The sequence below is a fragment of the Vanacampus margaritifer genome, chromosome 17, assembly GCF_051991255.1.
Source record: "Vanacampus margaritifer isolate UIUO_Vmar chromosome 17, RoL_Vmar_1.0, whole genome shotgun sequence".
Taxonomy (NCBI): domain Eukaryota; kingdom Metazoa; phylum Chordata; class Actinopteri; order Syngnathiformes; family Syngnathidae; genus Vanacampus; species Vanacampus margaritifer.
The window spans coordinates 13,688,436-13,706,818 of NC_135448.1; the positions used below are offsets into that span (position 1 = coordinate 13,688,436).

An 18,383-nucleotide genomic window follows, 5' to 3' on the forward strand; every position below is an offset into this window, starting at 1 on the left:
TAAGACGTTTTGTTGAATATTCCCATAAAAAATTGATGTTTAAAAATCAATTCGGCTGCATATCGAATCAATTCGAGAATTGCGCGCTGTAATATCGCGATATATTGCCGAATCAATTTTTTTCTAACATCCCTAATATATATATATATATATATATATATATATATATATATATATATATTTTTTTATATATATATATATATATATTTTTTTTTTAATTATTATTTTTTTTTTATACCCTGTTGGTTTCAACTGAAAAAATAATCAAAGTTGAGTGGATAACAGGATTAGTTGTTTGCCTCTGAATATCAAACCGAGGAGATGAAAAAAAAAAAAAAGGAACGTAATCTGCAGCTGAAGGTGTCGCCTCACAAAACTCCATTGATAAGAAGACGTGGATGACTTTTGAGGCCACTTCCTACTTCCCCGTTACGGTCAAAAAGTAGCTTTCTTGATGATTGTGAAAACTACAAGTGTCCCTTCCATCCCTCCCTCCCTCCCTCCCTCCCTTTTCACCCCTACTGACCTGCAGCTTGACTCTGTTGATTTGAGGGAGTAATTGCACAGAATGTGACACTTAGCCACGACAGCTGCACCGAAGGCTCTCACTACAAGAGCGGCCGCGGCGACGCAGGCGCAACGTTGCCAGGAGACTAAAGCCACCTCGGCTAAATGTCGGAAATATCAACACGGGCGGATATATGGTCTACTGTATATGCACCATGCTTTTTATTATTATTATTATTATTATTTTAAAGACCGTTTTTTCTGGTCTTTAAAAAATAATAATAATAATAAAAATAATATATAATAAATAAATATAATATAATATAATATAAAAATAAATAAATAAATCCGTTTTTACTGATCTCTTCATGTGGCTGTTCACAGACACAAAAAACTGACATTTCCATTTTTTTGTGTATAATATATATATATATACTGTAAGCAATTAACTCGTTCACCCCCAGCCATTTTCACTGAAGCAATGCCCTTCACTCACGATTTTGCAAGGCCCGCAGAATATCGTGTATAAATATAGACATAGTGGATATTCAGACATAGCTCAAGTACTTTTTGAGTAATTATGTTGCTCGAAATAATGACACAGACGTTACTCTTATTTTTATGAGCAGGCTGGCTATCATTAACCCAAGCAAACATTTTTTTGTGAAAATGCCTCGCGCAGACCCGATGATGGGACGTTTGTGTTTCCACTTGGTCTCTTTAGAAGTGGCAACTCCGCCACCAGACAGTCTTGTGACCTTCTGGAGAACTATTTATGACATCCGCTCAATAAATCTTCCTTACCCACATGATCAGCTGGATTTATTTAGATATCTTTTAAAGGAAATCGAGAAGAAAAAAAAAACGTAAGCCTTTTGAGGTATGCTGGTGGTGCCACACAACAAATATTTGTCGTTATTTCAGTTGAGCTTATTGTTTACAAATACGAAATGATTTTGGCTTCCTTTTGCTAATCACCTAGCATGCTTGTAGCTGAAATGAGACGAGCCCCTGCTTTCCAAAGACTTCATTGTGTCACTCATGTAAGACGTTTCGATGCGAATTGCTCCCTTGACAGCTGCTCACATTTTCTAATAGCCGAGGGGCAGACCGTTACGCTCCGAGGGGGGCCCAGCGCAATTCCAGACTCCGGAGCGTCCGAATCCCACAGCGATCACCGGCACGGCGGGAAAACATTCCCATCGATCCGCGCCGAGGCCTCCATCAAGTTCACGGCGGGCGGCCTCGGCAAAGTGAAAATAATCTACTAGGCTGCAAAGTGCGCCGGCACGACATTTTTCAATAAGCAGCCCGTCACGCTACGTGATCAAGTGTCTCCGTTGGAGGAGGGATGAGAGCGCAAATAGGCGGTGAAAATGTTTGATGGCGCCGAGAAAATACAATCATCAACTGGATTGGTGAAGATTGATGAGTATAGCAAACACAAGTTGTTTTAAAGTTGCGTTTTTGGAAAAAAAGAAGATTAGACATGCAAGTCGGTCCTCGGTTCACAACGGGGGGATCCGGACCTAGAGCTGTGAAGTAAAGTAGTCTATAATTAGCCTATGGTATGCTAACGTAGTAGCATACCATAGGCTAATTATAGTTATACATTTTTTCACCATATGGTGTTCAAATAGTGTCTTTGTACCTAGTGTAAGTCCTTCCTGTAGTTGAAACAGAATGTTAGACAAAGTATCCAGATGTGATGTGGGCCGGGTTTGAAATCCTCCGGGGAGCCATTATCGCGTTTAGCTAGCCTCGCGGGCATCCTGCTGTCCACCGACCACTTTTGGGCAACTTTTTTTTTTTTTTTTGTGAATTAATTATGAATGTGCCCCACGGTGGAAAAGAAGTTGAAAAACTTGTCTGAGTTCAGCATCTTGACTGAGCGTACTTAGCGAGCATTCATGCTAAAAAAAAAAAAAAGCTCAATCATTCTTTTAGCGTTACATTAGTTACCAAGCAAGGCAGTGGGAGGAAGCTATTGCTATCAGGGGGCAACTAACGTTTGGCCTTGGTGATGTTCTGACATCTTGTTATCTTTATCAAGGCGGATTTGTTGCTACAGCTGGATCTGTGTCTCAACGTGTCTGCGCTATCACGTTAGCCGCTAACTTTAGCATTTGGCTTGTCGCTCTCAGCAGAAACTGAACAGAGGATAAAGTGCTCTGTAAAGATGTTATCAGCTATTGCTAAAGCCATTAAAACGTTAAAAAAAAATAAAAAAAATAATGTGCTCTAACGCGCGGGTATCACCTAGAGATGTGGCCCTGCAGTATTTAATTGCAACTGGCTTGATATCGGTCCCCGGTATATCACTTTGCCCTGGGCTGAACACATCAAAAGCAGCTTTCGCAAACGTACGGAAAGAAAACAGGCTAAGCAGGATTCATGTTTAGCTTTGGCCGGCCGATTGTTTTGTTATTTTATGGCTGCTGCGTACTGCAAAAACACGGTAAAAAAAAAAAAAAGAGGAGGTCATGAAATGAGAAATATGTTGCATAATTTAGGCAAACGGATCTGCCGAGACAAATTGGACTTGAAGTAAACATGGCTGGCTTAAAAACAAACACCGGTGTCTTAAAACAGTGGCTCTCAAATGGGGGTACGATATTTAAATATATTTCAAAAGTATGTGTATATATTTCAGAAAAATAGAAGTTCATAAAATTGATTTTATGCTCAGTAGGATATTCAATTTGGGTGTCTCCCCCCCATACCCGAATGGTTTGACCCAACTTGTCATATGCAACCTGGAATCAACTGTTAATCACTTGAAAATTTGTATTTAAAATTTAGTTAATTATTTATTTTTAAGAGCTTTACTACGAGCCCAAAGGAGGACATTTAATGTTGATAATAATTTTTATGTGCACAATTTTTTTTAAATAATTTAATTACTTATTTATTTATTTTTTTAGTTATATGGTTAAGGGGTACTTGGCTTAAAAAAAATATTTCACTGGTCTTAAAAAAACAACTATTCTAGTTTGAGATATTTTAATCTTGGTTAGAGGTTTTTGTTTTTTTTGTTTTTTGCATTAGGTGCATGCTATAAATGTCACGTCTTGTCACCTGTCTCTCAAATGGAAAATAAGAACAAAGGGAAGTCAACCTCCTTTTATTTCCTTTGTAATAGAAGTTCTCGATGTTTTATTGCATGAATAATATCCATAAAATTGACGTTAGGTAGAGTTGTTCTAATGATAAATGCAGAAATTTCTATAGAGTCTAAATATGTGCTCAATTTTCCCAACAATAGGTCAACCTGCATAGTCTAATGAGAGGTGGCAAACATACGGCCGGCGGGCCAGAACCGGCCCATCAGGGGGTTTAATGTGGCCCGTGAGGACAGAAGACAAACTGCAGTTTATCACTAGTATTATTATATTTTATATTATTTAATATTTTGATTTCATTATTTATTATTATTTATCAGCTTATTGCTATCTCCCGTCCTCTAGTGAGTTGTAGGGGTGGGGGCCTTTGAATGTCTCACGATTCCATTCCGATTTTTGGGTCTGTGATTCGATTTTTGTTTATGAACGATTTTTGATTCAAAATGATTTGATTGACACTGATTTTTGCTCCAATCTATAGCTGAGCAAGGAATCGTAATGATCTACCCCAGTCTGACTCGCTAACGCTAATTAGCGCGCTACTCGCGGCACTTTTATCACTCAAAAGAACGGCTCCACACGGCAACAAAACAACTTTTATTGGAATAATTTGATCGTGACTTTTTCCTTCTACTCCCTAATGTGGCTACAACTTAACATTGTATTAGACCGCGTAGAACCACACTGCCCCTCAGTGGCCAAATCGGGTACAACATGAACAGCGCTCTAAATAAAGGCACACACAGACAAAGGCAAGACAGTATGAAATAATTTAAAAAAAATTGATTTTGGGACATTTAAAATCGATACTAAATCATACTAAATGAGAACCGATTTTTTTTTGGGGCACACCCCTAGTGAGTTGAGGAGCTTCATTCCAACAAAACTAGTCCTTTTCCACCATCTTTAGGTAATTACAGGACAGGGCTCGATCCTTATCCCCCACGAATAGGGGATCAGAGTACAGTATACGATATCGGTGATGATTATGTGACCGACACGACTCCGCCAGGACCACCTGCTGCTAATTCTCTCCTGCTGGACGCTGACAATTATCTTCCCCATGAAGCCTTTGCGCTGTAATGCGCTCCCACGCAGTCTTCTCACAACCACTTGATTCCGTGGGAGTGTGTGTGTGTGCGTGCGCGCGCGCGCGCGCATGCGCACGCAACTCCTCCGAGTTATCGGCGCACAACAGCAGCATGAAAATGTGCGTTGGCGGCTCGTGAACAGTGTGCGGTCCGCTATTTATTTATTTATTTTGGAATAAGCACGAGTAGTGTCTCTGTTGCTAAATGCGGCACCCCTGCAGGGTGGAAAACAAATACACACAAACTGGCACAAGTGTTGACCCACACAGGTTGTAAAACTGCGAGATAAGGTCTGCGTGTTTTTTTTGTTTGTTTGTTTGCTTATTATTCACGCTGCCTGACGAAGGAGTATTTGGTCAGTTTTAGTAACGCTATGAGATTTAAGTCGTAAGAATGAATTAGGCAATTTAATGAGAAAAAGGGTGAGCAAAAAACTTTTTATTTTTTTTTATTCTTTACAAGTCTGACTTAATCCCGGCTTGTTAATTACAACTTTTTCTCATAAAATGTTGAACTCCCCATTCTTCAGCAAAATGAAAGTTACATAAATATATAACATATATCTATTTCCTACTTTTTCCCGATATTCTATACTCATGCTCAGAGTCAGTCTGCCTGCATCTTGATCAAATCCATCAAAATCGCATGACATCACTTGCGCCTCAATTTAGACCTGCTCTGAGCTGGTCGAAGGATTAGCCTACACTTTCAGCCACAAAAAAAAAAAAAAAGATTCATAATTTGCTGCCAAAAACGTATAAAATCGTTCTATTTTAAATATTGCCATGGTCTCAAAAACGTATTTATCCATTTTTTTAAAATGTTTTTTATGCTTTTTTTCATGCTAGAGCATACAGAAGACTTTGATGCAGTCTCTAACCTGAAGAGGTCTTTAAAGCAATAGTAGTTAGAGATCAACCAGGGCCATGTTGAAAAAAAGCTTATTTACCCACAGTTCTATACAGATTTGTGGATAATGATGAAACTTAGCTATATTTTAATGCTAATTGCTGCAAAACTTAAACAGATAGAAATACAAATGTGTTTTTTTTTCCTGATGAAAGAAGAGACTCTAATCTTTCTTTTGGTAGGTTCCATGTTTTTATAGCAATTGAACACAATATTTTGTGAGCCTTGCTAAATCGGTCAAAATCCAGTAAAACAGTTGGGAGCGAAGAGGGTTCCTTCAGTGAAAATGGCTGGGAGGGAATAAGTTCATTTATTTTGAAACTTTTGAAAAACAAATATTGTATATAAATAATACTGGTCACAGCAAAACTATGAAACTGTGAAACGTAAAGATTATCAAAAAAAATTTTTTTTTCTTTTTAAGTCACAAAATTGGTGTTACACAACATTCTATTAGTATCATTTTTGGTTAAAATCTCAAAAACTCCAATGGGGTAGATGCCACGGACTTCCGAGTTTTACACATCAGCGCCGTTTAAGCCCACTGCCGGCCGCGTTCCAACACTCGCACCCCCACACCTGCTCCCCCCCCAACCGCGCGCTCCCGCTCATCGCCGTTGCATATAATCCATTGTTGGAAAAAAAATCCACTGGAAAATGGTGTCATGCCCTGTGACATCGCCAACTACTGGCCTGGCATGCACATTACACCCCTTTCCCTTTTTTCCCCCCAAATATGTTAACGGTTTCAGTTTGGTGAATTACATTTGCCGTGATTGAGGTGAAAGCTTTTGCCGGCGCGACTGCACCGATGGGGGCGAGGCCGCAACAGGCCAAGTGGTGCCACTTGCTCTCAGGAAGTGATTTCAGAGCGGGAACCGGCCAAGTGCCTGTTGCTTAGCAGCGCCCCGCTTGGCCGTAATTCCTGACACAGGTCGACGAGCTTCATTAGGTGCAGGAAGGAGCCTATAGCGCGGGCGAAGGGTGACACCTGGGACCCGGGCGAGCCAGCTGCATCGGTCCTGATTTGAAATCTTTGAAGGCAAGCGTTTGCTTACATGAGCTTAATGCAACCGCTTCCAGAGAGTTTCGGGATACGTTATCAAACCCGAGTTGAGATTCTAAAAATATACTGAAGAATAAAAACAGAATCATCCTTCCATTTTGCATGAGCTAAACTCTTAATCTGTTAGTGAGCGCTTCTCCTTTGCCGAAAAAATCCAGCCACCTCACAATTGTGGCATTTTGTTATTGGTCATAATAAACATATTGTTGGGTTGGTAGCATTAAAACTCAGTTGCAGGTTATAAATAATTGAGCATTCATTGGCATCATCCCTCTTGTCTCTTTACGGGCGCATCCACATAAAAAAGTTTGAGCCGCAGGAAAAAGCTTTTATTGCCATTTGCATCCGTCCAAATGGCTCTTGTGCTTGGCTGTGAAGTGGATCCGTCGGTAGATGCCCAAGTGAAATCTTTGAAAGTCTTGCAAACAGTCTCTCACTTGAAATAAAATATGGTTAAAAATGTTGTCATTGTGCATTGAAAAACATATAATATATAATTTAAAAAAAAAAATCTAAAAGTAGTTGACACCCCCCTCAAAAAGGTTTATACTGTAATTGTCTATAGATGCCACAAATGGCAGCCAAGTAAATATTTTCTATTAGACAAAATGAAGTTCCTCCCACACTTCAACATAGTTCCTTTGCATTGAGATAATGAAAGATGGCACCAAAGCACTTCTCTCATATTCGATCGGGTTTAGCTCAAAAACTGAGATTTTTTTTAAACTCATTCACTGCCATAAATTCATAAAAAAAAAAAGGGCAAAATTAAGGGCAAGAGGCGATTCTTTTTTTTAAATTGTAATTTATCACATGACTTCACTAGTTAACTCACAATTAATCACAAATTATATATGTTCTAAATGTACAATTAAAAAAATCTAGGTTTTCATACTCTTTTTAACAAAAGTGAAAAAAAAATTAAAATTAAAAATTAACTTCTTTTTTTTTTTTTTTTACTAATTGAAGTTTAGAGCCTGCAATGGCAGTGAATGAATAAAAAAAAGAAAGAAAGAAAATATAAAAAATTCGGGGCGTCAAGCAATTAAAGTTTTTAATCGTAATTACTTCACTAGTTAACTCGCGATTAATCACAAATTTTATGTACAAAACTAAATGTACAATAAAAAAAATCTAGATTTTCAACAAAAGTGGAAAAAAATGTTAAACTAATAGAAATAGTTCAAATGAATTTTTGACGTCTATAGCCGTCAATGGCAGTGAATGAGTTAAGCTAATAATGGAGGCTAGCTACCATAAAAAAATATATAATAAAATAAAAAGTGACATTGCAAGTATGTGAAGAAAAAATACTAATAATAGAGAAGAAATAAAAGCACAAAAAGAATTAATACACAAATTAAATTTTTAACTGTATGTGAAAATTAATTACATTTTTCAAAATTATTTTGTTTTCGTTAGGTTGTCTTCTTTGAAAAAAAATCAACAACAAAATGTATATATATATATATATATATATATATATATATATATATATATATATAATTTTAAATAAATAATTATTAATAATTAAATTTAAATAATTGTTTCTTACCTGATAGGGAAATTAAAAAATGTTTAGTTTTCTAAAAACCTATGGCATAAAATAGGATACATTAGGATTATTTACCTTGTTAGAACATTTTTACGTTTTTATATGAAGACAATCGTGTTCCAAGCAGGTTGTTAAGTCATTCATACGCTGTGCATTAGTGCTAGCAGTTAGCGATGAATCCCATCAGTGGGGAGGCTGCAGTCGCTCCCGATCACTGAGGACAGCAAACATTTCAAAGTGCCCGCATTTAAAAGGAAACAAATTGCTGTCAAATAGGAACACGAAATTATAGTTTACCTTGAAGTTTGCCTGAGTCATTTCTTCATAATCCCCCTCCCCTCCCCCAATCTCCCCCCTTCGCTGTTTTATCTCTGGCCGGCAGTGTTGCTAGGAAGGAGGGGGGGTGGGGGGGGGGCATTGTTGAATGGTTCTATAATGAGTAATAAGTTGGCTGATGACTCATTGTTTTCTTGTACAGTGGCAACTTGACTTGCGAGTTTAATTCCTTCTTTGACCACGCTCTAAAAAAATTGATTTTTCACCAGTGAAATGAATGGAAACATGAGGAATCTCTTTTTTAGGGGGGGGGGGGGGGGCTGGAATTGGAAAATGAATTGTCAGAGATCCAAGAACAGCCTGGTGGACTATAAATGTAAAGTCGCAGCTTGGCTTGGGTGAGGGGGGGGGGGGGGGTGACCTTTGGACTATGCGGGTCAGGGGTGGTTACCAGCAGCCTTCTGCTAAGACGCCCAATCACATTTTAGAAAGTGACAAGCTGTCGCTGTCACGCGGCAAGCGAACGCCGGCGAGGATGTGTGCATCGTCTTGACAGCTCCTCGCATTGTTTGGCGCCACGTGCATCTGTTGCCTCCTCGTGTTTAGAGCTGCCGGCTTTCGTTTTTTTTTTTTTTTCCGCTGAATTCTTTGATCCTTTAAGTGTCTGTTGCAGCATGTAGACGCTCTATAACCAATTTATTTTTAATGCTAGAATATTAGATTGTTAAAAAAAAATGAATTTTCAAAAAATATGAAAATATGTTTTTTCTAGAATGAATGATGACATCTCTGTTTTCCAAAAAGGCCAACGAAGGTGGGTGCATATCGCCGAGTGAATTCATTCCTGTTCATTCAGCCGGTAATTGGCGGCGCATGCGACCCAACGCTTCCGTTTACAGTAACTACGGGAGAACATGAAATGTGAACATCTCAATGCAGGTGGCGTGCGTCGCTATTAGCATTTCTTCCCTGAGGAGTTTGAATCTCGTACCCGAGACGTGTATGGGATCGCATTTGTCCCTCTGGCGCAGGCAGCTAAATAGAAACTACACAACAATAAACGAAGGACAGTGTCAATCCAAATCCCAATTTTCTTACCTAATATTGTGGCTGCTGATTGTACTCAAAAGTGTATTTCCACACGTGGACAAAATTTTTGTCACTTTTCAGTTTTTTGCAACATGGCCCTGGTTGATCTTTTATTCTCTGTTGCCACCTGCTGGCCGTTTTTGTAATAACTACCATTGCTTTAAGCATTCTCATCAATTCAGAGGCTGCATCAAAGCCATATGCTCTAGCATAAAAAACACCAACATAAAAAACATATAAATACGTTTTAGGGACCATGGCAATATATATTTTTTTAAAGGGAAAAAAGTATATTTGTATCTGTTTCCATTTTGCAGCAATTAACATTAGAATATAGCTAAGTTTCATCATTATTCACAAATCTGTTGAAAACACTGGAGAAATGAGCTTGTTGCAACATGGCCCTGGTTGATCTCTTATACTCTGCTGCCACCTGCTGGCCGTTTGTGTAATGACTACAATTTCTTTAACCATTCTTTGCAGTTGAGAGGCTGCATCAAAGCATTCTGTATACTCTAGCATTAAAAAAAAAACATAAACGTCATTGGGACACTTAAAACATTTAAAATAGAACGTATTTATACGTTTTTGGGAGCAAATGAGTTAAACTATAACAATAACATGTTATATGTGACCTCACCAGTCTAAACATGACATTCTGATTAATATTACATTTTTGGAATATGAGTTATGAAGCAAAATCCAGCCGTTTTTTATCCATCTCAGGGGGCAGCCATTTTGCCACTCGCTGTCGACATCGATGTTGCTCAGGTTTCAGGTACCAACCAATCAAAGCTCAGTTTCAGAAAACAGGTGAGCTGTGATTGGTTGTTACCTGAGACCTGAGCAACATTGACTTCAGTCGACAGCAAGTGGCAAAATGGCCGCCCCCTGAAATGGATTTTGCTACTCATCGCATATTCCACTAACACAATATTAACCAGAATAACATATTTAGCCTAGTGGGGCTGCATAGAACATGTTATTGTCACAAAAAAGATATTTTGGGGGGGTTGACTGCCCATTTAAGTTCATTTTTAAATACATGTTCTATTGTGTAGCATGTACAACTTGCACTATATAAAGAAAATGTATTATACTCCCAACATTTTTTTTTTAAATTGATGCATAGCTGCTGAGAGCGATGCCATACATTTGATGTTAAAATAAATTCCGGGCAAATTCCTGACAGTTGACGATCTCCCAGTTAACCTCGACACCCCCCTATATGCCCCCCCCCCCCTTAACTCGCCTGACATCTTCTCGCCTCTGCGCTCTTCTTGACCTTCATTAAAATGCCAAAGCCCGCAGCAATGAACACCTCTGGGCTACCTGAGAAGGTTGGAGGCGGACGAACCCGCGGATGAAACGAACGAGGAAAAGGCTCTGGTTTAAGCAAGTGCTGGACACTTGTGGCGTTAATGGCGAGACTGGGCGTGGGCACTAATGAGTGTCAGCCTTGACTACGTTATGAATAATGCATGACTGATAGTGAGAGACAAATAAAAAGTAATTAAAAAAAGTGAATTGTGGTATGACTTAAATGGAACATGATGGTTTCATGAGTAATTAAAATTTGTAATCATAATTAATCGCATGAATTCCCTAATTAACTCACAATTAATCATACATTTTTATATCTGTTCTAAATGTACAATAAAAAAAAATCTAAGTTTTCATACTCCTGTTAACAAAAGTGGAAAAAAAATGTGAAACTAATAGAAATAGTTTAAATGAATTTTTGACGTTTATAGCCGTCAATGGCAATGAATGAGTTTAAAAAAAAAAACATTATAAAAAATTTGGGGCGTTAGGCAATTAAAATTTGTAATCATAATTAATGGCATGACTTCCCTAGTTAACTCACAATTAATCACACATTTTTATATCTGTTCTAAATGTACAATAAAAAATTCTAAGTTTTCATACTCTTGTTAACAAAAGTGGGAAAAAATGTGAAACTAATAGAAATAGTTTAAATGAATTGTTGACGTTTATAGCCGTCAATGGCAATAAATAAGTTTTTTTTTTTTTTATTAAAAATGTGGGGCGTCAGGCGATTAAAATTTGTAATCATAATTAATCGCATGACTTCCCTAATTAACTCACAATTAATCACACATTTTATATCTGTTCTAAATGTACAATAAAAAAATCTAAGTTTTCATACTCTTAACAAAAGTGGGAAAAAAAATCTTAAACTAACAGAAATAGTTTAAATGAATTGTTGACGTTTATAGCCGTCAATGGCAATGAATGAATGAAAAAAAAAACATAAAAAATGTGGGCCGTCAGGCAATTAAGATTTGTAATCACAATTAATCGCATGACTTCCCTAATTAACTCACAATTAATCACACATTTTAATTTTATCCAAGCATGCTAATTGTAGCTAGACATGCGAGTAGCCAGCAGCAAAACACGACTCACTGTAATTTCTTTGTTGAAAAGTGTCACATTGATTTAAACGACATTCTGTGCAGACTTTTTTTTTTTTAAATAATTTTCAATAATAATTTATTGGCTCTCTCACATCTGATTTTCACCTACATAACTCAACGATTGTTTGGTCTAATTGAGGTGTTTGCGTGCAACTCCTCGGCGGGTCAGGAAATACCCAGTGAATGAGTTAGACATCAGCCAAGAATGGAAGTCATTTTAATCTTAAGTAACCATTCAGCCTGAGGACTCATGTGACTGCTATACTTAATTTAGTCTCTCCCCCCCCCCCCCCCCTTTATCTTTCTTTCTCAAGGCCAACTGTTCATTTGGAACGACTGCAACTTTAACAAGTATGGCTCTCAGTGGCGCGGGGTAGAGTGGAACTGTTAACAAAAAGTGAAACAAGAAAAGTGTGGAGTGTTGCATTTGTTTGCCTGGGAGCAGACTACTTCCTGGTTCATGGATTATGATGTAAAGCGTTTTTAGACGTGGTACAAATACGATCCTAGACAAAGTGGATGGGTGATAAACGCCTTATAGTATCTAGAATTAAATAACAAAGCGACAATTTGCTGAACTCTACCAGAAAAATCATGCTAACTTGTTGATGTTAGCTTAGCATCTGTAGACACGGACAAATTGTCTCCAGTAACATGTTCAATTATTTACATCGCTGTCAGACCACTCAAACCACAAAATCAAATATAACCAAACTATATATATGGAATAACACTCACTAAAACTTCAATTAAATAACTAACAAAACGACAATATATTAAACCCTGCCAGAAAAAACATGCTAACTTAATGATGTTAGCTTAGCATCTGTAGACACGTACTATAGAGTAAAGTCTACAATAATGTTAATTTTTTAACAAAAAAGGGCCCTTGCAGTGTTGTATTACTAACTAACTAAACTAATTAACGCCATATTAACTCATTCACTGCCATTGACGGCTATAGACGTCAAAAATTCATTTGAACTATTTCTATTAGTTTCACATTTTTTTCCCACTTTGGTTAACAAGAGTATGAAAACCTAGGGAAAAAAAATATTGTTAATTTAGACCAGATATAAAATTTGTGATTAATCATGAGTTAACTATTGAAGTCATGTGATTAATTACAATTTAAAAATGTAATCGTCTGATGTCCTCATTTTTTAATAATCTTTTTTTTTTTTTTTAATAATCTTTTTTCAAAAAAAAAAAACATTATTAAAAATTAGGTCATCAGGCGATTAAAAGTTTTAATTAATCGCATGACTTCAATAGTTAACTCATGATTAACCACACATTTTATATCTGTTCTTAAAAAAATCCCAGGTTTTCATACTCTTGTTAACAAAAGTGGAAAAAAATGTTAAACTAATAGAAATAGTTAAAATGAATTATTTAGGTCTCAATGGCAGTGAATGAGCTAAGAATTATCCTGTAACTACAGGAAATATACCGACATGCTAATGTTATGTATCATCTCTGGACATGTACAATAGAGAGCAGATTAATTTTGAACCTTTTCACTTTTTAATGCAGCTTTTAGACCGTTGAATATAAAGGGACCTTGCAGTGTTGAATTACTGTCGTCATCATTAATTATATGCATAATATGCAGTAGTCTTATAACGATACGCTGTCAGGTTGTTACAGAGTTGAACACGTATTATCATTTGTCTTCTCGCTGTTACGAAATCTGCGTAATGTATTCATTAGGCCGTGCCAATTTGCATGGTGAGATAATTGAAAAATGTATGATATTATAATGGAGAGACATCATAATGGAATTTGCCCCTTTCATGCTATGTCGCTTCAATTTCAGCACCAATGACTCAAAAAGTCCAGATGCAAAGCACTTGCATTCTCAGTATACAGTATTTGCAATTTAAAACCTTCAAAAACATGGAGGCAACAGTTTAAGGATTTGTGCACGCGTCCTCCCATGATGTAATATTTGTGAGCGACCACAGATGACGTCACGATTGTTTGTCTTTCCTTGCCTCGACTGTCTCCCCCCCCCCCCCCCCCCCATTTAATTTCAAACCATTCCTTTTGTGTTCGCGCGTTTTGTTTTTTTTGTGGCTCCGCACAAACAAACGCGAGCGTCACCTGTGCACACACGCACATCACAAACGCACCTGCGCACGGCACAACAAATACGAGCGTTCCCAAGACAACAACGCATCATTGAGTCATTACAAGAGCACACGCCGTTTAAAACAATGCTGTGCTGTGTGGGACATCGAGTGCAGATTAGTTTACAAAAAAAAAAAGAAAAAAAAGACCAAATTGACCTGACAGTACAGCCATTCGATAATAAACTTTTTTTTCTCATGTTAAGACGTTTTCTTCTAAAAGTAGCAACGTTAATCTTTCATATCATTTTCATTGTCATAATATTAAGACAATACTTTTGAATTTGATCTAAAAATGTCCCCTTGTAATAGTAAGAATATTTGTAATATATTGTAACTTTAATTTTATAGTATTAAAACTATTTGTTTTAACTCCCCTTGCCAAAAATTCCTCTTATCACTTTATTCTGATATCAAGACCGTTTCGAAATAAAAAAAATACAACTTTATTTTCAAATTATAGCTTTTTTTGTAAAGAAATACAACTTTAATCTCATATTGGACCTTTTTTTTCTAAATAATAATCAAATTAAAGATAACGATTCTTATTACAACTTTTTCAGGAATTTTTTTCTCATTAATGTAGCAGTTTTTTTTTTAAATAATAAAATTAAAAATACAATTCTTATTATAACTTTTTCTCGAATGTTTTTCTCATTTCTCATTGCTTTTTTTTTAAATATATTACTTGAAAAATACTAATTTGTCATGAAGTTCAGTACCACTTTTTTCAGACCGATACTAACACAAGTACTCAACTCTTTAGTAATCACCGATACCAATACCAGGTACCAAAAAAAAAAAAATCTATAAAAAGTATAAATTACTGTGTTACTGTTTATTTTTTTAACAATATCACAGCGATATTGTTAAAAAAAAAATCCTTATTATTATTTTTTTTTTTTACATGTTCCTTGAAAATAATTGTATATACATACAGTATATTTATTTATTCATTTATTTTAAATCATGAATAATATACTTAATAATAAAACATGTAAGGTTGGAAATGTGAATAGGACACAAAATAATGCATGATTAATTCTGGATAATGCATACAGAAAGTGTATGTAGCTGTAGATTGTCTATTTTTTATTTTTTTTGCAAGACTACATTTGTAAAGAAAAAGTGGCAGTTCTATATTATTCTACTAATAGTAGTGAGCAGCAAGGCCGCTTATGCGAGACGTTCCTCATAATAAGAGTTTTATAAAAGTGTACCACGCACGGGCGTATATTTGAACGTTTGTGAGTCAGCAGCTTAAGTTTCATTAGCTAAAAGCGTCACTGGCTCTGCATTAGTCTTCCCTCTTCCAAACTCATCTACCTCCCTGCAAACTAATTGGATAACAAAAAAAAAAAGGTGGTGTGTGCCAGTTCCACCTCTGCTTATTTTTGGCAACCTCCCCCGTAAACAAAAACTTTGCAACTAACGCACTTCCGTCTCCTTCCCGCCAGGCTACGGGCACGCGGCGCCGGGGACCGACGCGGGGAAGGCCTTCTGCATGTTCTACGCCGTCCTGGGCATCCCCTTGACTCTGGTGATGTTCCAGAGCCTGGGCGAGAGGATGAACACCTTCGTCAAGTACCTGCTGAAGCGCATCAAGAAGTGCTGCGGCATGAGCACCACCGACGTCTCCATGGAGAACATGGTGACGGTGGGCTTCTTCTCCTGCATCGGCACGCTGTGCATCGGCGCCGCCGCCTTCTCGCACTACGAGGACTGGAGCTTTTTCCAGTCCTACTACTACTGCTTCATCACCTTGACCACCATCGGCTTCGGGGACTTTGTGGCCCTGCAGAAGAACAGGGCCCTTCAGAGGAAGCCCCTCTACGTGGCCTTCAGCTTCATGTACATCCTGGTGGGCCTGACGGTCATCGGGGCCTTCCTCAACCTGGTGGTGCTGCGCTTCCTGACTATGAACAGCGAGGACGAGCGGCGGGACGCCGAGGAGCGCGCCTCGCTGGCGGGGAACCGCAACAGCATGATCATCCACATCCAGGACGAGTCGCTGCAGCGGGGGCGGCGGCGGGGGGCGGGGGGCCGCGAGAGCCATCGCGACGAGATGAGCGACCTGCAATCGGTGTGCTCCTGCCTGCACTACCACTCGCGCGATTTGCCCGCCCCCGGGGGGCTGATGGGCGGGCTGGGATGTGCCTTCTCCCATCAGAACTCGCTGAACCCGGGACACTACTATCACGCCATCTCCTACAAGATCGAGGAGATCTCGCCCAGCACGCTGAAGAACAGCTTCTACCCGTCGCCCATCAGCTCGGTGTCGCCGGGCCTTCACAGCTTCACGGAGAAGCTCCAGCTCATGAGGAGGAGGAGGAAGTCCATCTAGTCCCGCCCTCGCCGAACCTCACCTCAAGCACTTTCCCCTTTTTTTTCTTTCTTTTTTTCTGCTCCTGATGGAGAACACTCTCATGGGATGCAAAGCATGAAGCATGGATGTCTATTTTTCCAAGGGATTACCACACACACAAACACTTGATAGACCTTCCAGACGGACTCTAGAAAACTTTTATTTAAAGGGCAAGTCAACGCAAATTATTTTCTTTCCAGTATGTTCTATACAGCCACGGTAGTCTAAACAGTATTTTGTTAATATTATGTTTGTGGAATATGAGTTAAGCAGTGAAATCCACCCGTCGTTATCCATCTCAGGGGGCGGCCATTTTGCTACTTGTTGTCAACTGGAAATGACATCACAGTTGCTCAGGTATCAACCAATCACGGCTCAGCTTGCGAACATCACATGATACAACTCACTTGTTACCTGAGGCCCCGCCGATCCACCCACACTCACCCCTTAAAATGGCCGACCATGGCTGAGATGTTTGAAAATGTCTGGGAAATTCTTCTTAATTTATATTCCACAAACAGAATATTAACTCATTCACTGCCATTGACGACTATAGACGTCAAAAATTCATTAGTTTAATTTTTTTTTTCATTTTATTTCATTTTTTTTATGAAAACCTAGAAAAAAAATTATTGTACATTTATGACAGATATAAAATGTGTGATTAATCATGAGTCAACTATTGAAGTCATGCGATTAATTATGAATACAAATTTTAATCGTCTGACGCCCCTTATTTATTTATTTTTTTTAAATAAGGGGCGATTAAATTTTTTAAATTGTAATCAATCACATGACTTCACTAGTTAACTAACGATTAATCACAAATTTTATATCTGTTCTGAACGAACAATAAAAAAAATCTAGGTTTTCATGCTCTTGTTAGCAAAAGTGGGAAAAAATGTTAAACTAATAGAAATAGTTCAAATGAATTTTTGACGTCTATAGCCGCTAATGGCAGTGAATGAGTTAATGAGAATACTGTGTTAAAGGGGAAGTATATCCCCCCCAATTTTTTTTTTTTTTTTTTGGAGACAATAATATGTTCTATGCAGCCTCACTAGTCACAATATGGCATTTGGGTTAATATTGTGTTAGTGGAATTATGAATTAAGTAGCAAAATCCAGCTGCTGTTATCCATCTCAGGGGGCGGCCATTTTGCCACCTTCTGTCGACTGAAGATGACATCAGTGTTGCTCAAGTAACAACCAATCACAGAGCAGCTTCAGAAAAAAAAAAAGGTGAGCTGTGATTGGTCATTGCCTGAGCCCTGAGCAACTGTGACGTCATCTTCAGTCGACTGCAAGTGGCAAAATGGCCGCCTTCTGAGATAGATAAAAATGGCTGGATTTTGCTTCACAACTCATATCTCAAAAATGAAATATTAATCAGAATGTCACGTTTAAACTAGTGAGGTCACTTGTAAAATATTATTGCCAAGAAATGTTTAAGGTTGACTTCCACTTTAAAGACTAGTCGGGGTGCCAAAACGTTCTTAGAAAGAAAATGTTTGGGTTGCCTTCCAATTTAAAAATGGTTTCCTACCAAACCATGCACACTTGGGGAAATGCTATTTTTTCATAAGAGAGGACGCTCGTTTCAACTTGAACCCGTCGCAGAGGATTTTTCTACAAGCCATCACACACAAACATTGTCGCTAATATTAGCATGTGCATTGAAAAATATGTATTTTTGTGTGAGACATTCGTTTGTCCGTCGCCAACCAGCTTTGTTTGGAATCCAAAGGATCATGCTGCCGTTACTAACATCATCCTCCTTATTTTCTCCTTTACCGGAGCTTTAACACAAACACTTTTTTTTCTGCCACT

General features: G+C 38.0%; 1 protein-coding gene across 2 annotated transcripts in view; it reads left to right on the top strand.

Annotated features, from left to right (window-relative positions):
- The window catches only part of kcnk9 (potassium channel, subfamily K, member 9), a 30,018-nt gene extending 12,166 nt beyond the window's left edge, over window positions 1–17,852 (top strand). For both annotated transcript variants that reach the window (XM_077548874.1, XM_077548873.1), the window contains one exon: window positions 15,646–17,852. In XM_077548874.1, coding sequence (XP_077405000.1) covers window positions 15,646–16,532 — 887 coding nt within the window. In that variant the 3' untranslated portion in view covers window positions 16,533–17,852. The remainder of the gene's footprint in view (window positions 1–15,645) is intronic.
- The last annotated feature ends 531 nt before the right edge of the window (window positions 17,853–18,383 follow it).